Source organism: Pongo abelii, chromosome 17, assembly GCF_028885655.2.
Source record: "Pongo abelii isolate AG06213 chromosome 17, NHGRI_mPonAbe1-v2.0_pri, whole genome shotgun sequence".
Classification (NCBI taxonomy): domain Eukaryota; kingdom Metazoa; phylum Chordata; class Mammalia; order Primates; family Hominidae; genus Pongo; species Pongo abelii.
In genome coordinates, this window is record NC_072002.2 from 37,163,249 (window position 1) to 37,189,374 (window position 26,126).

General features: G+C 36.8%; 1 protein-coding gene across 8 annotated transcripts in view; it reads left to right on the forward strand.

The window, feature by feature from the left end:
• RBBP8 (RB binding protein 8, endonuclease) overlaps positions 1-26,126 on the forward strand; it is a 110,663-nt gene that overhangs the window by 62,552 nt on the left and 21,985 nt on the right. For all 8 annotated transcript variants that reach the window (NM_001134138.1, XM_024235785.3, XM_054537600.2 and 5 more), the window contains 9 exon segments: positions 5,135-5,310; positions 7,798-7,902; positions 12,150-12,247; positions 13,859-13,971; positions 15,672-16,557; positions 16,639-16,765; positions 20,417-20,505; positions 21,660-21,774; positions 25,613-25,756. In NM_001134138.1, the coding sequence (NP_001127610.1) occupies positions 5,135-5,310; positions 7,798-7,902; positions 12,150-12,247; positions 13,859-13,971; positions 15,672-16,557; positions 16,639-16,765; positions 20,417-20,505; positions 21,660-21,774; positions 25,613-25,756 (1,853 nt within the window).

Sequence of the window (26,126 nt, forward strand, 5' to 3'; positions counted from 1 at the left end):
TCAAAAGAGTATAGGAGATGATCTGATTGTGTCTTTTATTCTCTTCTGAAATATAAGATAGTTGTGATTCTCATGAACCAACTTCTTTTGTAGCTTGGTCGCAAAGAAATTGCATTTTGCTCAGCAGTTTTGTTTTGTTTTTAAAAAAGCAAGTATCATCTTGAAAAGGCAACCTAATTTTCTCTGATCACCTAAACCACTGTCATATTGTGCTATTTGTGCCTGAAATTCCCCTGAACTTTAGAAGAAAATATTATTTGACTTCTGCTTGTTAAATGCAATAACTCTAACTCTTCTGAGCTAGTTTTGATGTTACAGATGGCTTATATGGTAGGGTGGTTATTAGTGACACCAAAACTATTCAGTAAAATTTTGCCACTATAAAGTTAAAAATGTGTATAAAGCTAGGTATTGAGGTCATCATTGTCTTCATTTTAGAAAATAGATGTGATGGGTCAGTGAAAGTCAAGGGAGTCTATACACGTGAGAGTTCAAAGGACTGTAGAACTCATTGCATTCAACCCTCTTCTAAATTTAATTCCTTATACAGCTTCTTTAACAAATAGCTATTGTTTGAACATGTCTAGTAGAAGTTTACTGTTTCCCAAGCCTATTTAAATTTAGTGAGACAAAATTATTAGAAAATTTTAAGTTTATAGAAATTGCACTGCTTATAAGTTATATTTCTTGATTATTACTGCCTTCTGGGACCATCTTAAGCAAGTCTATTCTCCTTTGCTACTTGATGACTCTTTTGATACATGAAGACAGCTATCATGGCCCTCCTGAGTCTTGTTTTCTCTAGAGTAAATATCCTCCGTTCATTAACTGTGGCATTAAATATCCTCTGTTCATTCATGTGGCATTACTTCAACTCTTCAGACTGTGAATTTTTAAAAATGTTTTAGTTTGTCAATATCTGAATTAAGAAATAAGTATTCTAGGTATAGCCTGATCAGTGGAGCAGTACTGCCACCTCCCCTACAATGGCTATGACGTTACTTCGTTAAGTTTAAATTATGTTTTAACTGGAAATGTAAGTTCTTCAGAGTAGAAAAGGAAAAAAGCTGAATATTTAAAACTTTTTTACAGACTCATGAAGGGAAACCCCAGATCCATAATTATAGGTCTTTGGGGAAGAAACCAACTAAAACAGTTTTGACAGGAATTTAAGAGGGAGCAGGGGTCCACAAATAAAACAGCTCAAGCCATCAGAAGGAAAAGTGAAAGGAGGACAAGCGTGCATAATTAATTTAACCAAGAGCTGTGGCGTGAACTCTTTCTCTCAGAAAATCAGTGAGACTAATGTTTTAAAGGATGAACTTGGTTAACGTATGGAGTTTTGTTTTTTCCTTTTATGACGAAGACAAAGCCAGCACTCATTTACTTAGTTTGGGCACCTCTAGTTAGAGGTAGTTTTGGGATTTTTTTGTTTGTTTTTTCCTTTTGTGATCCCAGCTCCTTCCACTCTGCCAGGAAATCAATTGCTTCTCGTGACTCATTCATGTTTCAGGTTGAATTTTTATGACTAATAGGCAAGCAGGCTGTGACGTGATTAGTTAAAGCTAGGTCAGATAGATTTCACACTCCATTAATTTATAAGCCTTTCTCATATGACTTTAACTTACTGTTTTTCCAGAATAAGAGAATTATAGGAAGAGATTAAAAATTAGATACCAGATCTATGGCACAGAATGGTGACTTGATAAATAATGATTGTGTATTTCAAAATTGCCAAGTAGATTTTAAATGTTTTTACTACAAAAAAAAGATAAGTATGTGAAGTGATAGATGTTAATTAGCTTGATTTAATCGTTCTACAGTGTAAACATGTATCAAAACATTTTGTTGAACCCAGTAAGTAGATACAATTATTATTTGTCAATTAAAAATAAAGTTTGGCTGGGCACAGTGGCTCATGCCTGTAGTCTCAGCACTTTGGGAGGCCAAGGTGGGCAGATCACTTGAGGTGAGGAGTTTGAGACCAGCCTGGGCAACATGGTAAAACCCCATCTCCATTAAAAATACAAAAACTAGCCAGGTGTGGTTGCACGCACACCTGTAGTCCCAGCTACTCGGGAGGCTGAGACACAAGAATCACTTGAACCTGGCAGAGGTCGCAGTGAGCCGAGATCGCATCACTGCACTCCAGCCTGGGCAACAGAAAGAGACTCTGTCTCAAAAACATAAAATAAAATTTTAAATAATTTTGTGTTTATTTTATTTTATGTTTATGTTTATTTATTTAAAATTTAAAACACTTTAAATAATTAGACATTAGCTCTAAAGGTTGTTCCTTGGTATAAAATGTAGGATTAAAGCCTACAAATAATATTGGTATCATTCAGGAAATTAAAGTATAAATCTTTGTTGGGAAAAATTAGTCTTTGTCTTCCAATTAATGTTTCTTAAAAATCTCTGTTGGTCATAGTTCATGCAGTTCTCACTATATAAGTTTTTATTTGGAAATAGTATTGCAAGTTGATATGAGTCTAATAGGACAGACTGATTTGGTCATGTAAAGCCTAGATGTCTGACAGATTGGTAATAATTGGTTGGCAAATAAGGTCAGTAATGGTTTGACATGGGAAGGTCAATTAACTTTATTTTTTTTACTCAACATTCACAATTCAATTCAAACCCAATCTTTCAGTTACAATTGATTCTGAATTGAGTTGGCCAAGAGCATATGCCTAGATCCACACAAATTTATTCTCTAGTGGAATCTGGGAATGTCTCATACTCACTCAACAAATGTTTATGCCATACCTACTATATGTCTACTGTGGTAGGCTCTTGTGATTCATCAGTGAACCAAAGATCCTATGCTCTTAGAAGTTATATTCTAACAGGTTAGCAATAGATACAATAAATAAATTGCAGCTGGGTGCCGTGGTTCACGCCTGTAATCTCAGCACTTTGAGAGGCCGAGACGGGTGGATCACTTGAGGTCAGGAGTTTGGGACCAGCCTGGCCAACATGGTGAAACCCTGTCTCTACTAAACATACAAAAATTAGCCAGGCATGGTGTTGCGTGCCTGTAATCCCACCTACTCGGGAGGCTGAGGCACGAGAATCACTACAACCCGGGGAGGCAGAGGTTGTAGTGAGCCGAGATTGCACAACTGCACTCCAGCCTGGGCAATAGAGCAAGACTCGACTCAAAAAAAAAATCTAAATAAATAAAAACGAGTAAATTGCATACTATGTTAGAAAGCAGTAAATGCTGTGGATAAAGTTTATAGAGCAGAATAACAGGGAACAGGAGTACTAGGGTGTGTGAAGGGAGGTTGCAATTTTAAACAGAAATTCTAGCAGACTTGAAGGAGATTAGAGAGGTACTAGCTATGTAGCTATCTGGGGATGAGCATTCCAAGAAGGTGGAACAATTGGAGCAAAGAACCTAAGGTGGGAGTATGCTTGGTGTGTTGGGGAACCTCAAGGAAGAGAGTGTGGCAGGAATAGAGTATAATAGGAGAAAAGGTCAGAGAGGAAATATGGGAGGGGCACTATCAGGTCATGTAGGATCTTCATGGATCAAAGGACTTTGGCTTGTGTTCTCAGTGAAGTGAGCAGATGTGACAGGGTTTTAATGAGATTTCATCCCAATGACTTAAGTCTTTTTGGGTTTTTTTTTTTTTTTTTTTTTTTTTTTTTTTTTTTTTTATGGAGATAGGGTCTCACTGTGTTGCCAAGGCTGGAGTGGAGTGGCGTGATCATAGCTCACTGCAGCCTCGACTTCCTGGGCTCAAGCAACCCTCCCAAGTAGCTGAGACTACAGGCGTGTGCCACCACGCCTGGCAGATTTTTTAATATATTTTTTTGTAGCAATAGGGTTTTGCTGGGCCTCCCAAAGTGCTGGAATTGCAGGTCTGAGCCACTATGCCTGGCCCGACTTATGTCTTTTTTTTTTTTTTTTTTGAGACAGAGTCCCGCTCTGTTGCCCAGGCTGGAGTGCAGTGGTGTGATCTCAGCTCACTGCAAGCTCTGCCTTCTGGGTTCACGCCATTCTCCTGCCTCAGCCTCCCGAGTAGCTGGGACTACAGGCACCCGCCACCACGCCTGGCTAATTTTTTGTATTTTTAGTAGAGACAGGGTTTCACCATGTTAGCCAGGATGGTCTCGATCTCCTGACCTCCCAAAGTGCTGGGATTACACGTGTGAGCCACCGCACCCGGCCCCAACTTATGTCTTAATAGGACTCTTGTGACTGTTGTTGAGAGTAGACTATAAGGGGGCCTAGATAAAAGCAGTAACAGAAACTCAAATTTTGAAGCCTTCTTGTAGACTATGGATAACACCTTTGGTTAACAATGTGTTATTGTTAGGGTCTGACTGCTGAGATTTAAGTCCTGACTCTGTTACTATTTTAGTAAATGACTTCTATATCTTCATTTCCTCATTTGTAAAATGAAAGTAGTAATACCTCACAGAGTTGTGATAATTAAACTCATAATTTAAATAGTGCCAGGCAATGTAAACACATAACAAAAATTGGTTGTTATCAGTGTTAGCGTTCTCATCCTGTATTTGTCAAGCATGCTAATTCTACTACCATGATGTTTAACGTTCTTTCCTTTCCATATGTACTGAAAATATTCTAGTTCAGACCACAGACAGAGCGGCTTGCCTGGACTATTATAGCCACTATCTAATTGATTTCCTTGCCTCCTGTCCTTCTGTCCCAATCTTGCACAATACTGTTAGATTGTCACATTATATCCAAGCTCTAAAACCTTAATTTCTTTCCTCTTTCTTTCTACATTATGTGCACACTTAGCTCATGTCTCTCGTTCATGTAATTCCAGCTTTCCCTTCTCCAACATAAGTACACAGTACTACATGCCTTTCCTCAGACTGTGGGTTCTCTCCTGATCTTGTCTGCAATTTGAAATACTTTTAATTTCACCTGAAGTGCTATTGACTATACTTTCTACTTCGTTTCTCACATAGTATTCCCCACTGGGTACTGTAATCATTCGTGTACTTATCCACTTAGGTTTGGAACATTAGATGCAAGGGATTACATCTCTCTTAGAGCTTCATGTTTGTGTTCTACTGTAACTCCATGCCATGTAGTAAATGTTTTAATACTCATTGAATTGATTTTCTTTCCATTGTCATTCTTCTCTAGGAATGATCAACAGCATCAAGCAGCTGAGCTTGAACGTGAGGAAGACGTTATTCCAGATTCACCGATAACAGACTTCTCATTTTCTGGCATTAACCGGCTACGAAGAAAGGAGAACCCCCATGTCCGGTACATGGAACAAACACATACTAAATTGGAGCGCTCTGTGTGTGCAAATGGTAAGAGTTGGAGTTGTATTTTGTTCTCTGGTTTTGTAAACCAGTGTTCATCTACTAGTTTTTATGTTATTCAATCTAGTGGTAAGAAGATAATCACTATTCCGGTATCCCATGGTACAACTATGAGTTTAACTTCTATTCGTAAAGTGACTGAGAAGGCATTTTCTGCCTGTGTTATGTATAGATACGTGTCATCTATATGACATGTAAATATACCATATTTTATAAATGTAGTAAATAGTTTCTTTTTTCTTTTTTCTTTTAAAAATATTCCTATGTGTATATATCCAAGTGGGATAGAAGGAAAAAGGAAAGGAACTTAATGTTAATTTCTACCTCCTGTGTACCAGGTATTATGCTGAGTGATTTGCATGTATTATTGCTATGTTTTAATTCTCGTAACAGGCTTGTGAGATAACTATCAGCTCTTTTGTTTTATAGATGAGGAAAGATATGTTTAGAAAGGTTAAATAACTCACTCAAGGTCTGCTATTATGTAGATGAGTCAAAATTCAAATACAGATCTTCTTAGCTCTGAACTTTCCTACTCTCCAGGTCTTCCCACATGGGTACTCCTGCCATTGGAGCTGTCTGTAACTGGCTATTTTTATTTGTTGTAATTTGTAGGAGTTAGTGGTAATCAAGAAATGGTGTTATAATGTGTCCACTTTGTGGCTTTTCAGTGGCATGTTTCCAATTCCAGCCTAGTTTATCATTTCTGCTAAATGCTTTAAAACTGTCTTTTCAGATAGTCCCAAAATTTGTTATGTGCCATGATACAAGTATTACTTTTAGTATTAATCTAAAGCAAACAGTAAAGACTTTAATTTTTAACCTAAACTATTTGCAACAAGGAAAGCATGGGGGCCGGGGGATATATACGTAGTACTATATTTGTGTAATACAAATAAATTGTTAACAGTAAATATGCCTTTAAACAAACAAGCAGATCTTATTCTTAGATGTTGGAACATTGACAGTTTTCCCCCATTTTATAAGCATTTGTATCACCATCTAGTGGAAAACAAAAGAACTGTTAAAAATCCTACACTGAAATAGGAGCTAAGTTAAAATGTAAAATCATAGATCTAAAGTGAATATCCGTTGACCTTTTAGTTTGCTATCAGACAGGACGTGAATCATTAAAGATAATCACTGCATAATTTAGATCATGTTTAAATTCACAAATAAGAATATCTAGAAAACAATTCCATATTAGGAAAGTCTTTTGTAACCAATATAAATGCTTCTGGTTTATTTCTTCTTTGTATGAAAGCAGCATATAACTATTTAGAAATTTAATTCACTTGCTTTAACCTTGTTCTGATCATTTTTTACTTGGAATCTGAAGTTTGGTTTTAAGATGTATGATAACTTTGAGCCATACAAATGATTTTAAAATAATTTTAAGGCCGGGCACGGTGGCTCACACCTGTAATCCCAGCACTTTGGGAGGCCAAGGTGGGCGGATCATGAGGTCAGGAGATGGAGACCATCCTGGCTAACATGGTGAAACCCTGTCTGTACTAAAAATATAAAAAATTAGCTGGGCGTGTTGGCACACGCGTGCAGTCCCAGCTACTCGAGAGGCTGAAGCAGGAGAATCACTTGAACCCTGGAGGCGGAGGTTGCAGTGAGCCGAGATCATGCCACTGCACTCTAACCTGGGCGACAGAGTGAGACTCCATCTCAAAAAAAAAAATAATAATAATTTTAAATGCTTTAATGACTAATTAGTCCTGTTCTCTAACTTCCCTTGCTTGCTTATTTTAAGGTTTATAATGCTTTTTAATATTACTCTCAAGTTATAAATAGTAAAACCATTTCACTTTACTTTGTCCTTATTTTGGTTTTCTTTGAACTAAATCTTTAAATATTGGCGTGGTTTCTGATAAAGCATGCTTCAGAGTTTCCTTCCCGAAAATAAAAACTCTAAAAGATCATGGAGATAAATGATGTAGTATACATTAGATTGATTGATCATTTGTTTATTGATTGATTATTTGAGATAGGGTCTCACTCTGTCATCCAGGGTGGAGTACTGTGGTGTAATCTGTGGCTTACTACAGCCTGGAACTTTAAGGCTCAAGAGATCCTCCTGCCTCAGCCTCCCAAGGTGCTGAGATTACAGTCATGAGCCACTGTGCCCAGCCCAGTATACCTTTTTAAATTAACCTGCTGATTTGTAACAAATATAAAAAGAAAAGTAACACTAAAATGTTACTACTCTAGGCAATTTGGGTTAGAAGAAGCTGTCTGTTCTAGTCCCCTCTCTCCCAATGTCTTAACTTAAACAGTTTTGTTTCTTAGTGAAATTAAAGAAGCTTACTTCTTAGAATACAATAATTATGTCAATAAAATAGTACTTATATTGTATTTAAATACAGATAATACATAAAAATTTTAAATATGAATAAAAAATAATTTGATAATACTTTTCATCATCATTGTTTATTATGTAATCTCTTATTTTTTTTCTCCCCTTAGAATTGAGAAAAGCTTCCAAGTCTTCAACTCATCCACAACATAATCCTAATGAGAATGAAATTCTAGTAGCTGACACTTATGACCAAAGTCAATCTCCAATGGCCAGTAAGCAAGATACTGAGATTACTTTACAAGTTTAAAATTGTGGTTATTGGTGGGTGACAGTGACCCACAGTCTAACTTAGACAATATTTTAAAGGTATTTTCCACATAATTTTGTTTATATTACTAGTTTACTATCTTTTTCATATTGGAAAGTAATGTTATCCTATTCATATAAATATCCCTAATCATATTAATATAAATTACTAATAATTTTAAGTAAAGAAGGCTTTACTGTGATTTACTTATTTGTTCAACAAATATTGAAGCAGCTATTGTATACCAGGCACTGAATAAAACAAAGCCCTTGTCCTCACGGAGCTTATGATCTAGCTGAGGGAGAAATAAAATTTATGTCAGATAGAAGCAAGTGCTCTGAAGAAAAGTAAAGCAGGATAAGAAGGGATATTAGAAAGCCTCACTTGTAAAGTGACGTTTGCATAGGGACTGAGGGAGGGAAGTGAGTCACGTGGCTATCTGGGAGAAGGGCACCCTGGCAGAGAGATTAGCAAGCCCAGAGGCCTTGCAGTGAAGATGCCATTTGGTTTGTTTGAGGAACATTAAGGACCCCTGTGTGACTGGAGCAGAGTGAGTTAAGGGGAGATTGGTTTGGACAACAGGAAAAATAGAGTTACCATTTACTGAGATGGAAAAGACTGGGAGCCGCAGGTGTATAGGTTGGGGCGGGGGTGGTTAGAAATTAGAAGTTTGGTTTCGGAAATATTCTATTTGAAATGCAAACGCAACATTCAGGTAGAGTTTGGATTCATGAGTAGATGTGAGTTAGAATTTAGAGAAGTTGAGGATGGAGACACATATGGAAGTCATCAGCATGTAGATGGCATCTAAGCCATGAAACTAGATGAGATTACCAAGCAAGTGATAATAGATGAGGATGAGAAGAAGTCCAAGTATTGAGCCTTGGGGAACTTCATTATGTAAAGCCATGATTTTCAACTTTTCTTTTGTTGAAGAACCCCCACCCCAGCATTTTTAAACATTTCCCCCCTCCCCCCAATCCCTTCCCTGCTGGAATTTTATTACTGCAGATCTACTGTATATCTGTTTAGGTGATATGTGTATGCACTTATGTCTGTGCTTTATACATAGTAAGGTTTTTTTTTGCTCCCCCCTGCCCCGAACCATTTTTCACCCCCTTAGGGAAAATACTGTAGCTGTTGAGGTGGTGAAAATGAGTAGGAACCAACAAAACAGAGAAGGAGCTGCCAATGAGACAGGAAAACTAAAAATGATATCCTTTAAGCCAAGTGGAGAGAGGACAAAGGAGTGATCAACTGTGTTTAACAATGCTAATAAGTCAAGTAAGATGAAGACTTTCTAGAATTGACCATGGGATTTGGTTGCATGGAGATCATTGAGTGTTAAACTAGTAACATGATAAAAATTGTTAAGATGTAATGGTGACCATCTGAGATCTGTCTCATGTTCAAAGGAAACTAAGGACAGAGAAAATGGAAAGAGCACACACAAACAAGTACTCCAAGACATTTTACAGTAGAGAGGAGGAGAGAACAGGACAGTGGCTAAAGAAGAACATGGGTCGAGGGAGGATTTTTTCAAGATGGAATATTGTAGCATGATCAGCATTTATTTATGTTGAGAGGATGATCAAGTAAAGAGGAGAAAATTAATAATTCTGGAGAAAGAGGGAACAATTGCTACATCCTTAAAAAGGTCAGAGGAGATGAGATCCGGAGCCCAGTTGGGAGGGTTGGTCAAGGTTAATCACTTATTCATTTTATAATAGTGTAAAAGTTACATTCTGAAAGCTACAAATCATTTTATATTAATATGTTTGTCTGTTTGTCTGTCCATGAGTATGTGTGCATGTGCATGGAGGCTCAGGGTCCAGCAAAGGGTGCTAGGGATACAACACGGAACGTGGCAGATCCTTGCTTCTCAGCTCTCTAGAACCAATTCTCTTCTGCTGCTGCCAGGTCTTTGCTCCATTATTTGTCCTATCTTCCTTATACAGTATCTGCAGCTTCTCTGCTGGCTTATTCTTAGGTATATACACATATATGTTATCTTCCATCTTTAAAAAATAACCCCCCTTTTAATAATCTCCACCTTTAGCTACAGCTTCTCTTCAGAGGTGAAAAAGTATTAATAGTCTATACTCAATATCTCTACTTTCCTAATTCCCATTCACTCCAACTCAGTGTAGTATGGATTCTACTCCCCAACCCCCCACCTGCAAGAGAGGAAGAGAGAGTAAGAGAGAGGGAGAGGGGAGGGAAGGAGGAAGGGAGGAGAGAGAAAAGTGCTAGAGGAGTGGGTTACGGGGGAAGGGAGGGAGGGAGACTTACAGGGATTGAAGAGAGTAGAATGAATTCACAAACCCTTTCTTACTCCTTACACTGGAACTGATTCTGACTGTAAATGTCATCATTGTTGCTGTTCTCCAAAATATATGGTACTGTGCCTGTTCTATTTCTGTCTCTCTCTTTTTTTATTTATTTATTTATTTATTTATTTTTTGAGACAGGGTCTCTTCCTGTCACCCAGGCTGGAGTGCAGTGGCACAAACACAGCTCACTGCAGCCTCAACCTCCCAGGCTCAAGTGATCCTCCCACCTCAGCCCCTCAAGTAGCTGAGACTACAGGCACACACCACCATGTCTGGCTGATATTTGTATTTTTGTAGAACAGTGTTTCACCATGTTGCCAAGGCTGGTCTTGCTCTCCTAGGCTCAAGTGATCCACCTGCTTCGGCCTGCCAAAGTGTTGGGATTACAGGCATGAACCACTGTACCCGGCTTCACTTTCTATCTCTTCCTGGAGGAATGTCACCTACAGTCAGTAGTCTTCTCTGACTCATAAACTAATAAATCCCAAACCTGTATCTCTGTCTAACTTTTTTCCTGGATTCCCAACCAATGTATCTACCTGCTGTTGGATACCTCTACAGGGATATCCTTCAACTTCAGCATGTCTACAGTTGACACTTAACCTGTCAAAGCAACTCTTCATCCTCACATTTGCAATCTCAGTGAATGACACTATACATGCCTCTTTGAGTCATCCTAGATTTCTGCTTCATCTGTTTTTGCTAAACAGCCTCTAAGTCTTACTGATTCCACCTCCTACATATATGTTTTACATATTCTTCCCTGCCCCTATTATACTAGTTTAGGCTACTAGCATCTCTCATCAAGACAACATGTTCTAGTAATCTAATTAGTCCTCTTGCCTATTAGTGATTGCTTCTTGCCTAATGAGTGTGTCACAGCCACTAATACCTTTTCAGCCCACACACTGCATTTGTTTTATTTAAATCTCTTAGATATCTCTTCATTGTCTGCAGGATAAATTTGAAACTCCTTAGCATAATCTGACCCCTAACCAACCTAACTGGGTTCATGTCCTACTCCCATCTTCTGCAGTTTGACTTCTAGCAGTCAAACTACGCGTAGTTCCCCGAACAAGCAATTTTGTTTCACTTATCTAGACCCTTAATTATACCTAGAATTCTACTTTCTGTCCGCAGTCCAGTTAACTTGCCATATTCTTCCTTCTCTCGAGTCAGCTTAGGCATCACTTGTAACTTTCCTTGATTTCCCAAAAGAGATTTAGGAGTCCTTATTCTATGTTTAAATCACCCCTTTTATGTACCTTTATTATAATGTTTATCACATTCTATTGCAGTTCTCTTTTTACCTTTCAACTGTATAAGCTCCTTGAGAACAAGAACTTTTTCTTTTCATCTAGTGCTTAGCACAATACCTGGAACATAATAAGTGCTCCATAAATATTTGAGTTAACCTTTATAAAATACTAGAACATAGGTGATTTATGAATATGTGTTAGCTTAACCTGAAACATGCAGTGCTGACAACCTCTCCTACAAAGTATGTTTTCATGAAAGATACTGTAAATATAGTTTGATATTAATGCTGTAACATAAGTCACAATAATTCCACTGTAAATCCATTTTAAGATTTTTTTCCCCAGTGGCCATAAGAAAAATTATCTACCTATTGCATTCAGTTCATTTAGGAAAAACATAAAATTTACTTGAAAAATTTTAGCATGCATAGACCTGCAACTTACTGCCGTTTATGGTAGGTATTTTGGACTTTTTGCACAGAATTTTAAAATGTGTCTAGTGCCATCTTACGAGGTGTGAGCCTTTTCCTTCCTCTTTTGTCATTTTAATATGTCTAGCTTCTACAGTTTTGTAAAATTGGTTTTATTATTTATTAAAATGGTTTATTATTTATTCTTAGAAACACATGGAACAAGCAGCTATACTCCTGATAAGTCATCTTTTAATTTAGCTACAGTTGTTGCTGAAACACTTGGACTTGGTGTTCAGGAAGAATCTGTAAGTAATTGTTTACTTTGGCAATAACATGAATTAATTTTATGTCTTTTTAGGTCAGTTCTTAGAGAATTAAGCAAGAGAATTATTTTATCTAAAGATCTTGGGTAAAGGCCTGAAACAAAACTTATGTTGTTAGAAAGTCCTATTTCTGTTGTCCAGCCCAGCAGTCTCAGAAATCTAGAATCTAGAGTTCTTGGGATATGGGTTGAGTCAAAATTTAGGGGAGTAATTACGGCTTAGAGATTTTGTCAACTTTCTTCCCTTCCCCCTCTCTCATGCCACCTCCCTGCCCTCATCTAAGAGAAGACCTAAACCTTTAGGTTGATTTCAGAATTGTTGTTTTGTTTTATTTTTTAGAGATAGGGTCTCACTGTGTTGCCCAGGCTGGAGTGCAGTGGCTATTGACAGACACAGTCATAGAGCCCTATAGCTTCAAACTCCTGGCCTCAAGTGATCCTCCCATCTCAGCCTCCCAAATAGCTGGGACTACAGACATATACCACCATGCCTAGCTAATTTTTTTTGTAGAGATGGGGGTCTCAACTGTGTTGCCCAGATTGATCTCAAACACTTGGCTTCAAGAGATCCTCCTGCTTCAGCCTCTCAAAGTGTTGAGATTACAGGTGTGAGTCACCACATCCAGCTGTACTCTTATTAAGTTGTCTTGCTGTTGAATTTCTAAAAATTGAATTAGTTTTTCATTACATATGGATTTTTTTGTCCTTTCTAGTTTTAAATTCATTCTTAAATGATAATGGGTAGTTTTTAACCTTTGAACTTTGAATGTGTTTTAATAGTTTCTAATTCCCACCTACCCACAAACCTGGCAAGTCATAGCTTAGACACCAAATAGATTTAAGGGAGCTGAAATCTAATGACTTGCTGCTTAACATGTGATCCATGGGCCAACAGCATCTGCATCAGTTTTGAAGTTTGGTAGAGATGCAGAATCTCAGACCTACTGAACTTGCATTTTAACAAGATCTCCAGTTGACTTGTATGCATGTTAAAGATTGAGAAGCACTGTTCTCTAAAGGATTATTTTAAATTCATCTCCTATCAGTATGAATAATTATCTCTATTCCCTTCCCCACATCTTAATGTTGTTTTTTGGAATTGGAGTTTTATATGCAAGTAGTAGAATATACTTGTGTAGAACATTGAGGCTTTTCTCTTTAAACTTAAAATGTGCTTCGTATTTTTCATTGTGGTGAAATTAACATAACAAATTAATCATTTTGAAGTGTACAACTCATTGATATTTAGTACATTCACAATATTATGCAACTATCACTTCTATCCAGTTCCAAAGCATTTTATCACCTTCAAAGAAAACCTCATACCCATTAATCATGTATCCCCATTCTCCTCCCCTCATTCTTCCACCTCCCACTTGCATCCTCTGGCAGCTTCCAATCTGCTTTCTGTCCCTGGAGATTTACCTATTCTGAATATTTCATGTAAATGGAATCATACATCATGTGGCCTTTGTCTGGCTTCTTAGTATATTTTTGAGGTTCATCTACATCTTAACGTATATCAGTACTTCATCCCTTTTTAAGAATGAACAAATCCCATTACATGGGTGTGCTTCATATTTTACTCTTGAAGGAAACTCAAGGTCCCATGAGCCCCCTTGGTGATGAGCTCTACCACTGTCTGGAAGGAGATCACAAGAAACAGCCTTTTGAGGAATCTACAAGAAATACTGAAGATAGTTTAAGGTAATTAAGAGCACGTTGGTGAAAACTTACAAGCTATTGGTGAGATCCCATTACAATGAATTCCATATAATTAAGCCATTTCTCTGCTTCAACATATAGTTTGTTATTATGGTTATATAAATTTTTACTTTAAAAATTGTCTCCCTAGTTTCTGACCAATTGAGAGCTTTTTTGCTTTACAGTAGAAAGGTGGATATCATTTTTAGCTACTTTCTGTGTTTCTGTCAAGCAGTACTTGTTCCCAGTACTTGTCACTCTGCTCCTTTAAAGAGACAGTCATCCCTTCGGGGTTTATATTTCCAAAAACTGGATGTTCTACAAAATGCATCTAGAAGCTTGGATGAGCTTCCAAGATTGTGTTGCATCTCATTTTTACTAATTTCAGAATATCTATTAACTAATAATACAGCCATTCCATGATATCAGTGGGGGATTAGTTATAGGACCCCCTCCTGCATGGGTACCAAAATCCAAAGATGCTCAAGTCCGTTACATAAAATGGCCATCATTATTGCATATAACCTGTGTATATCCTCCTGTATATTTTATGTAATTTCCAGATTATTTATAATACCTAATACAATGCCTACATATCAGTCCATTTGCAAAGATTCAACATAGTACTTGGCACATGGAAAATAGAAGTTTTGCCTTTTAGAATATTGTGAAATTTGGATTTTTTACCCAAATTATTTTCTAGCCACATGGTTGAATCTACAGATGCAGAACCCACAGATAAGGAGGGCCACTGTACCTGTATTTATGTAGCATTTTGCTTTTTAAAAGAGCTTTTGGTTTTTAGATACATAGATATCTATCTATCTATATATGTATATCACAGTCTGTCATCTTAGTAACTGATTAAAGTAGATTTTGTTACCCTCATTTTTTGGTTTATTTTACAGATTACAAAAATGCAGCTCCAAAAAGGTTAAATGTCTTGTTTAAGGCCACATAGCTATTAAGTGGTAGAGCCAGAGATCTTACCCAGCCCACATCTTCAAACTTAAACTTACTGTTCTTTCTACGCATATTTCGTCTGCTAGAGACAGGCTGAATCTTAATTTATGTTCAATTCTGTAGTGTAAGAATTTTGTTTCTTGGAGTTACTCATGATCAAATGTCATAACAAAAGAACTTAGGTTCTCAGTGGAATTTATTAAAATATGATTTTTGTTTGTTTGTTTCTTGACACAGTGTCTCACTCTGTCACCCAGGCTTGGCTCACTGCAACCTCCGCCTCCCAGGTTCAAGTGATTCTCGTGCCTTAGCCACCAGAGTAGCTGGGATTACTGGCGTGTGCCACCACACCTGGCTAATTTTTGTATTTTTAGTAGAGACGGGGTTTCACCATGTTAGCCAGGCTGGCCTCGAACTTCTGGCCTCAAGTGATCTGCCCACCTCGGCCTCCCAAAGTGCTAGGATTACAGGCATGAGCCACTGCGCCTGGCAAAAGATGATTTTTTGTATAATAAAGTTATTTAAAGTACTTAGGAAAAATTTTTAAAATATGAATATTACGGTATTGAGAAATACTTCCTATGTCATTTTCCTCTGCTTTTCCCCTTCTCTTTTGTCATCTAAATGAAGAGAAGCCAAAAGCTGTACCTTGTCTTAAACTTTGGTTAATCATTTGCTTCTAAGAGGTAGATAAGACCTTACTATTAATTCTGTATTAAAGAATTGTTATCACTCTTTAGATTTTCAGATTCTACTTCAAAGACTCCTCCTCAAGAAGAATTACCTACTCGAGTGTCATCTCCTGTATTTGGAGCTATGTCTAGTATCAAAAGTGGTTTAGATTTGAATACAAGTTTGTCCCCTTCTCTTTTACAGCCTGGGAAAAAAAAACATCTGAAAACACTCCCTTTTAGCAACACTTGTATATCTAGATTAGAAAAAACTAGATCAAAATCTGAAGATAGTGCCCTTTTCACACATCATAGTCTTGGGTCTGAAGTGAACAAGATCATTATCCAGTCATCTAATAAACAGATACTTAAAAATATAAGTGAATCCCTAGGTGAACAGAATAGGACTGAGTACGTTAAAGATTCTAACACTGATAAACATTTGGAGCCCCTGAAATCATTGGGAGGCCGAACATCCAAAAGGAAGAAAACTGAGGAAGAAAGTGAACATGAAGTAAGCTGCCCCCAAGCTTCTTTTGATAAAGAAAATGCTTTCCCTTTTCCAATGGATAATCAGTTTTCTATGAATGGAGACTGTGTGATGGATAAACCTCTGGATCTGTCTGATCGATTTTCAGCTATTCAGCGTCAAGAGAAAAGCCAAGGAAGTGAGACTTCTAAAAACAGATTTAGGCAAGTGACTCTTTATGAGGCTTTGAAGACCATTCCAAAGGGCTTTTCCTCAAGCCGTAAGGCCTCGGATGGCAACTGCACGTTGCCCAAAGATTCCCCAGGGGAGCCCTGTTTACAGGAATGCATCATCCTTCAGCCCTTGAGTAAATGCTCTCCAGACAATAAACCATCATTACAGATAAAAGAAGAAAATGCTGTCGTTAAAATTCCTCTACGTCCACGTGAAAGTTTGGAGACTGAGAATGTTTTAGATGACATAAAGGTTTGTGTTAAATGTTCAAGGATTTTGATTAAAATGGTTGCTTGTGATTTCATTTAGAGCTAACAATTATTTCTGTTTTAGGATGCTGGTTCTCATGAGCCAATAAAAATACAAACCAGGTCAGTCCGTGGAGGATGTGAACTCGCATCAGTTCTTCAGTTAAATCCATGTAGAACTGGTAAAATAAAGTCTCTACAAAACAACCAAGGTGTGTACACCGTAAACAGGATCTCCACTTTTTTAATGACTTCAGATTGAATGTCATTATTTACTTTTTTAAATAGATTGAATTGTTTTGGAAAAAAACTTATTTCTTCCTTCAGGTGTCTGTATTTATAGGACGATTCTCACATTTTACCGGTGATTTTTTGTTCTTATGCTTTTTGAAAAAAATGAATTGAGATCTTTTGATACTTACTTTTATATATGATTTTGTAGATTTACTTATTTTATATAGTTTATTTTCTTTACAAAAGCTTTAACAAATTTAAACTATACAGAATTTTTAAAAATAAAAATTAGAACGTTCATTATCTAAACTTTGTTCTTCACCCCATAGGACAGTTGTCGTTTTTCTTTGCATTTACATGTGTATCTGTAAACATATTCATGTATATACTTGTATACTTTTTTTTTTTTTTTTTTGAGACGGAGTCTCACTCTGTCTCCCAGGCTGGAGTGCAGTGGCACAATCTTGGCTCACCACAAACTCCGCCTCCCGGGTTCACACCATTCTCCTGTCTCAGCCTCCCGAGTAGCTGGGACTACAGGTGCCCACCATGCCCGGCTAATTTTTTTCTGTATTTTTAGTAGAGACGGGGTTTCACCACGTTAGCCAGGATGGTCTCGATCTCCTGACCTCGTGATCCACCAGCCTCAGCCTCCCAAAGTGCTGGAATTACAGGCGTGAGTCACTGCGCCCGGCCACTTATATACTTTTTTAAACTCCTTTAAAAACATTGTTGGCCCGGCACGGTGGCTCACACCTGTAATCCCAGCACTTTGGGAGGCCGTGGCAGGCAGATCACGAGGTCAGGAGATCGAGACCATCCTGGCTAACGTGGTGAAACCCCATCTCTACTAAAAACACAAAAAATAAGCCAGTCCAGGCGTGGTGGCAGGCGCCTGTAGTCCCAGCTATTTGGGAGGCTGAGGCAGGAGAATGGCGTGAACCTGGGAGGTGGAGCTTGCAGTGAGCCGAGATCGTGCCACTGCACTGCACTCCAGCCTGGGCGACAGAGCGAGACTCCGTCTCAAAAAAAAGAAAAAAAAAATTGTTTGCCTTAAGATATATAGGCAGCTTTTCATAATTTTGCTATCTTTTATTATTATTATTATTATTATTTGAGACAGGGTCTCACTCTGTCACCCAGACTGGAGTGCAGTGGCATGATCACGGCTCACTTGCAGCCTTGACCTCCCAGGCTCAAGTGGATCCTCCCATCTCAGCCCCCTGGATAGCTGGGACTACAAGCATGCACCACCACACCCACCTGATTTTTTTATTTTTTGAAGAGACTGGGTTTTGTCATGTTGCCCAGGTTGGTCTCGAACTACTGGACTCAAGCCATCTGCCTGCCTTAGCCTCCCAAAGTGCTGGGATTACAGGTGTGAACCACCCATGCCCAGCCTGCTATCTTTAAAAAAGTAATTTTTTTTTCAGCCACCAAACATTTCTATAGTTCAAGTGCAGTATTTTTTCTTGCATTCTTCATTGGCAAGTTATTCCTTTATTCTGGGTTTATTTTCCCTTTTTCCTGAAGCACAGTCATTAGTTGTTTTTCCAGTGAGTGTTTTAGTCTCTATATGAAAACATTTTTTTCACTATCATTCATGATTTTTTTTGAGCTTTTTGTTTTTATTTTTTTCATGGTTGCTCTAGGGATTACAGTATACCTACTTAGCCTTTTACAATCTACTTGGAGTTAATGTACTATTTCATGTTCTGTAACTACACTTTATGTAGTTCCTGTGTATTATATCTACATATATTGAAAACCCCACCAATGTTATAGTTTTTAATTTTAAAAAATTTTAATTGAAATATAAATCACATACCATAAAAATCACCCATTAAAATGTTCAATTCAGTGGTTTGGTATACCCACAGAGTTGTACAACCATCACTATAGTCTAGGTTTAAAACATTTTCATCACTTTTCTTCCCCGTATTCCCTCTGCAGTCCTAGGCACCTTGAATCTACTTTCTCTCTTTGTAGATTTGCCTATTCTGGAGTTTTCATATAAATGGAATCATTTAATATATGATCTTTTGTAACTTACTTCTTTCACTTGGCATAATGTTTTCAGTTATGTGTGTTACAGCATATATCAATATTTTATTTCTTTTTATTGGATAATTTTTTATTGCATAAGTATACCATATTTTAGGCATTTATTAGCTGACATTTAAGTTGTCACTTTTTTGCTATTATGAACAATGCTGCTATGAACATTTGTATACAGGTTTTTGTGTGGATGTATGTTTTCATTTTTCTTGGATTATACCTAGGAGTGGAATTGTTGGACCATATGCCAATTCTACATTTTACCTTTTGAAAGACTGCCTGTTTTCCAAAGCAGCTACACCATTTCACATTCCCATCAGCAGTATGTGAGGGTTCCAGTATCTCCACATCCTCACTAGCACTTGTTATATAGCTTTTTGATTTTTGCCATCTCGTGGTTTTGGTTTGCATTTCCTTGACGGCTAATGATGTTGAGCATCCTTTCATGTTTATCGGCGATTTGTATATCTTCTTTGGAGAACTGTCTGTTTAGATCCTTTGCCCATCTTTAATTGGGATATTTGTCTTTTTATTATGAGCTGTGAGAGTTCTTTATATATCTTAGATATAAGTCCTTTACCAGACATGATTTGCAAAAATTTTCTATTCTTTAGGTCCCATAATATTTTAAAGTGTGATGTTCCCCTTCCTGTGTCCATGTGTTCTCATTGTTCAATTCCCACCTATGAGTGAGAATATGCGGTGTTTGGTTTTTTGTTCTTGCAATAGTTTACTGAGAATGATGATTTCCAATTTCATCCATGTCCCTACAAAGGACGTGAACTCATCATTTTTTATGGCTGCATAGTATTCCATGGTGTATATGTGCCACATTTTCTTAATCCAGTCTATCATTGTTGGACATTTGGGTTGGTTCCAAGTCTTTGCTATTGTGAATGTGGGGGGAGGGGGGAGGGATAGCATTGGGAGATATACCTAATGCTAGATGACGAGTTGGTGGGTGCAGCACACCAGCATGGCACATGTATACATATGTAACTTACCTGCACATTGCGCACATGTACCATAGAGCCTAAAGTATAATAATAATAATAATAATAAAAAGAAAAAAAAAAACAGATTGTGGAATTAAAACATCATAGCTTTGCCTAGCCTAACTTAAACATGCTCAGAACACTTACATTAGGCTACAGTTGGGCAAAACACAAAGCCTATTTTATGATAAAGTGTTGAGTATCTCATGTAATTTATTGAATACTGTCCTGAAAGTGAAAAACAGAATGGGTGTATGGGTACATAAAGAAGTACAGTTTCTACTGAATGCATATCTCTTTTATACCATAATAAAGTTGAAAAATTTTAAGTTGTACAATCATAAAGTTAGGGACTATCTGTATGAGATTAAGCAGAAGGTTCTCATTTGTCTTCCCTGTCATAGATTCTTCTTTATACAAGGTAGCCATTCAATGAATATTTGTGTCTCTGGGAGTTTAACAAAATAAAGATGAGTCCTGAGTCTTGCAAAATAAAAAAATAAAAAAAAATATTTTAAAGTGATGAGAATTTTTGAAATCAGTTTTTTAATTGCATGCTCTTTCCCTTTACCTAAGATGTATCCTTTGAAAATATCCAGTGGAGTATAGATCCGGGAGCAGACCTTTCTCAGTATAAAATGGATGTTACTGTAATAGATACAAAGGTAAGTTAAAAAGTAAAACCAAAACTCATTTGACTCTTATTCCAATGAGTTGTTAGTCAACCTCCTCTTGTGACTCACTGTATCACCTTAAGATAATCAGATATGTCTTAAAACCTACATGTATTTATGCAGAAAATTAAGAAATAAAAATGCTTATTCTTCTAACTTTATGGTATTTTTTAAAGGGTAATACTTTCTGACTTTAAAGGCCTTTACTGAAAAATATTCATATAGTTTTTTAAAGAATGCAGTGGGCAGGCACAGTGGCTCATGCCTCTGTAATCCCAACACTCTGGGAGGTCGAAGAGAATCACTTGAAGCCAGGAATTCGAGACCAGCCTGGGCAACATAGCAAGGCCCTGTCTCTATAGGAAATTTTAAAGTTAGCTGGGCATGGTAGTGCATACCTGTAGTCCTAGCTACTTGGGAGGCTGAGGTTGGGAGGATACCTTGAACCCAGGAATTCGAGGCTGCAGTGAGGTATGATCACACCACTGCACATCCAGTCTAGGCAACCAGAGCAAGACCCTGTCTCATAAATAAAAATAATGCAAAATGCTGCATATCTTATATAATTTTATCTTTCATTAAAATAATTCATCATGTCTTCATTAGCTTTAAAATAATGCACCATAAAATTCATTTTCCAAGTTGACTATTTTTAAAAGTTAAAATTCATAGTGGAAATAGTTTTTTGTCTTGTATTTAGCTTCTGTTAGTTTCAGAGGTTCTCTTTCACTTGGTAGCATATTAATAACAAAGTATTTAACATTTGCTGAGTAATATATGCCTATCAAGAAATTAAATTTAATTTTTAAAAGTGTTCTTAGTGTACACTGATGTTCATTACTATGAGGCAAATTGGAAAATAAAGGCAGGAAAAGTTCAAGGGTGTTTAGTGGTAAATAATTCTCCCTTTCCTTGGCAGCAGTCCTTCTTTTCCTAGGCTTGATTATATTGAAGCTAAAATGTTTTATAAGCAGTAAAACCTAAATCCTTACCCGTTCGTAAAGTATAAAAGTAAATATAGCTTAATGCTTAAAAGTGGTAAAATGTGTGTTACGTATATTTTACCAAAATGTTTTGTAAAAATTAAATATAAGACCATAAAGGAATAATTGTTAAATTTTTTTATTTTTAAAATATTTATTCAGGATGGCAGTCAGTCAAAATTAGGAGGAGAGACAGTGGACATGGACTGTACGTTGGTTAGTGAAACCGTTCTCTTAAAAATGAAGAAGCAAGAGCAGAAGGGAGAAAAAAGTTCAAGTAAGATTTGTTTTTGTTTTGTTATTTTTTTAATAACGTTGTGTGAAGTTTGTAGTTGTACCATTGCACTGATTAGCTCAAGTGACCTCTTCACCATAAAGCAGGTTTTTTCCTGCTCTGTTAACTTTATGTTCCTCTTAGGAAAGCTCAGTTTCAGTGCATCAGAAAAAGAAAGTCTTTAACCAAACTAATTTCATTTCAGAAAAGATTCATATGGCTTCCAGGGATTTGCAAATGACAGCCAGCTACCAGTTTTGTAGCACAGCCTTATTCATTTCTTTATGTATTGCCCATCGCTGTTTGTTCCATACAGCTGCAGAGTTGAGTAGTTGATGCAGAGACCTTATAGCCCCACAAGCCTAAAATAGTTATTTTCTGACCCTTTAAGAAAAAGTTTGCTGGTCCCTGGTGTAGACAATTTTTTATAAGTGGTATAACAGTAGGTCTTGAGTCCTGTGTTAGAATTAACGTTTTCTAAAGCAATTTGATGAGGAAAGAAAGGAGAAATCTACCGAGAAGTGTTAGTATAGTTTTACAGGTTAACATTCAGAACAAAAGTGTATATGCTGAGTTAATCTGCTGTATTAACTTATCTACTGATAAGGCAATTTGGCCAAATTAGTGGTCTACAGCCCTTTGTAGTGAGAAACTATTAATTCTTTACCCAAAGTCTTGATTTTCCGGAAGAGATGAGAACAATAGGAGGATTTTGGTTAGTGCTACCTTAGCAACATTCCTACCTGTAGAGGCACATGACATGAGAACAGCTAGACTATGAACAGTTGTCATTTATCATCCTTATGTATTGAAGAGCGAGGGCCTGCCTCATGGGGAAGCAGTGCTAAAAGCAGAGACATTCTCCAGTGATCATTTGTTAGAAGCCGAATACATTGAGGCTGGGTGTGCATTCCTTATCTTCTGCTGAATTTTCTATAGTCTACCTGCTCAGAGCAAAAAATAAAATAGTCTTGCCCTGGCTTCTTTTGAATCTACTTATCTATTGCTGCCTTAAATGCAGTAAATCAAAGAAAACTTTAGTAGTCTTTGCCTTATTTGTTCCTCAATGACAAATAACAAACCATATGATGAAGCAGATGGTTGCCTAGGTAGAGAAGCCAATACCTATGAAAAGAAAAAACCTTCACAGTAGTTGATTGCCATTTTATGGCTTGTATGACACGAAATAACTCTTCTTAAGAGGATACTTTGCTTTTAAGATTATTTTGTTCATGGTACTAGCCTCTGATCATGTTTTTCTCATTTTTGTAGAAAAGAGAAAATCTAAAGTATGACCACTTTAAATCTATTCAGAAGACAATAGTTTCTCAAATTTATTTGACGCAAGTATCATGTGAAAGAGAAATTAGCACTTGGACTAATGAGGGGAAATTATAGAGATAATTTTGGCTAATAAAGTGGTATGGATACTATTGCTACATAATGAATGAATCACTTGAATAACTCAGAGGATTCAAACAATAGCATTTTCTTATCTTCATAGTTTCTGTGGTTCAGGAATTCAGGAAAGGCTTGGCTGGTCAGTTCTGTTTCAGGGTCTCATGCAGTTGTAGGCAGATGGTGGCTGGAACTGAAACAGCAGAGGGCTGGGCAGCTGGAGAGTGACTTGGCATCTCCATTCACTCTCAGGGCTTATTCACGTAGGCTCATTTGAGCTTCCTCTTCCCAGAGTTGGCACCCCAAGAGAACAAAGCAGAAGCAGGTGACATTTTTATGACCTCAGAGGTAACATAGTGTCACAAAGATCTGCACAGGCATAAAGCGAAATGAACAGGCCCTCAGTGACACTCAGTGGGAGGAGTGTTGACATCATGTTGTAAGAACAGCACATGGAATAGGAGACATTAGTGAGGTTATATTAAAAAGAAAAAAGAAAAAATTACCCCATAAGGTAAAACTTTTCCAGCACTTAGAATTGGTTTAAAATGAAATATATCAATAAAAATTCCATATTACTGCCAGTATTTCAATTCAGAAAATTTTCATGCACCTACTCTGTTAGACTTACTAGGTGCTGTGATAGAAAGATCAACAAGGATATACTCTGTCTTCAGATATTTCGCAATCACAAATCAAACAAAAATAAATCATCAGTTTAACATTTTGCTTTACAAACAGCACACACAGAATGTTCCAAGGATGCCTAGCACAATGCCTGGTGCATAGAGGTTGTATTTTATTTACATATTTGACCTTCAGCATGCAGAATAAATGTTTAATTATCAATAAATATCAAGCAAAAATTTTGTAGTAGGAAGTATTTTAGAAACTAGAGATAATGAATAAACAGAACAAAAGTACTTACCTTATGGAACTTACATTCTAATGAGAGAAATAAGCAATTGTATATATAATAGTTGATGGTAAGTCCAGGAGAAAGGTAAAGCAAGGTAAGAGTGAGAGAGTGCTGTGGGTTGGGAGAGGTGGTCCTTATATAGAATAATCTTAGCAGGCCTCTTTTCTGTCATATTTGTTAGCCAACTGGATTTAAACTCTAGTGTTTTTCAAATGTGATTATATAATGGGAAATGTGGTTAGATCTGTGAGGATGAATTTATTACTTTCCGTGTCAAATATGGCATTGAATTCCTAATTTCTAGTAATACTAAACTACCATATGCTAATGATGATGAAAGAAAATACTTTTTTGCTACTTCATTACAAAAAGTAAGCATGAGAGGTTGAGCACAGTGACTCGCACCTGTAATCCCAGTATTTTGAGAGGCCTAGGTGGACGGATCACTTGAGGTCAGGAGTTTGAGACCAGCCTGGCCAACACGGTGAAACCCCATCTCTACTAAAAATACAAAAATTAGCCGGGTATGGTGGCACACACCTGTAATCCCAGCTACTTGGGAGGCTGAAGCAGAAGGATTGCTTGAACCCAGGAGGCGAGGTTGCAGTGAGCCAATATCGCATCACTGCACTCCAGCCCGGGTGACAGAGCAAGACTCCATCTCAAAAAAAAAAAAAAAAAAAAGCATGAGTAAAGAACGTTTAAAGCCATAACATAAAGACTTTGTAAATGTACAGTAACTACCCAGAGTTGGGAGTTTATTCTTACCTCATACACAAATTATAAGAATTAAACCCCATTATAAGAATCATGATTTAAGAAGTGTCTTTAAACACTTCATTACATACATTACAGTTTGCTACTCACTTAGAGTAACTGAATTAACACTCAGCCTTACAGCTTGCAACTAATATTCTTAGAATCATGTTTAGCATGTGTCCACAAACACTTCACTACATGTATTACATCTATACACCAAAAGAACACTCTTCACAGCTAGGCCTGCAACCCTCATCATAATAATCATGCCTTTAAACACTTCATTACATACATTACAGTTTGTTACTCACTTATATTCACTGAATTTAACACTCTTAACAAGACAGCTTGCAAGTAACATTCTTAGAACTATCTTTTACATATGTGTCTACAAGCCTTTCACTACCTATATTACATCTATTCACTGAGAGAATACTCTTCAAAGTAAGGCCTGTAATCCACATTTTTTTTCTTTTTTTAAAAACATTTTTTAAACTATCAAATTTTTATTTTAGGTTTGTGGGTACATAAGAAGGTTTGCTACATAGATAAACACGTGTCATGGGAATTTGTTGCACATATTATTACATCGCACAGTTATTAATCTCAGTACCCAATATATAAACCATATTTTAACAACCATGTTTTAAGAAGTGTCTTAAGGACTGCATTCTGTTATTGTGTGGTAGTTACTACAGTTTCATCATGGTTTACATATTAAGCAAAAGCTTGCTTATTGCCCTAAGCCAATGCTCTTTTACATAGATGAAGAAAGAAAAATGAATGATAGCTTGGAAGATATGTTTGATCGGACAACACATGAAGAGTATGAATCCTGTTTGGCAGACAGTTTCTCCCAAGCAGCAGATGAAGAGGAGGAATTGTCTGCTGCCACAAAGAAACTACACAGTAAGATTTTTTTCTGTTTAATTAAGGCTTCTCAGTTGCAGAATTCAGTAAGTTATCAAGCTAATTAACAAAAGCTTGATGACATATCAACAATTAAAGTTTCATATTTCTTGTATAAATTTTTTCAGTTTTTTAAAATTTTGAGATAATTTTACACTGATAAGAGTTCCAGAAAATTTTTCAGCATTCTTCTGTACCTTTGACTCAACCTCTCCTTATGTTAATGTGTTATATAGCTATAAAATATTTATTAGAACTAAGAAACTAAGATTAGTTTGGTATTACAAATTTCTTTCTAAATACACATAAAACTGATAAAATTTTTGAGAAACATCTGTTAATTATTAAATTAATTGTAATAGAGTAGAAG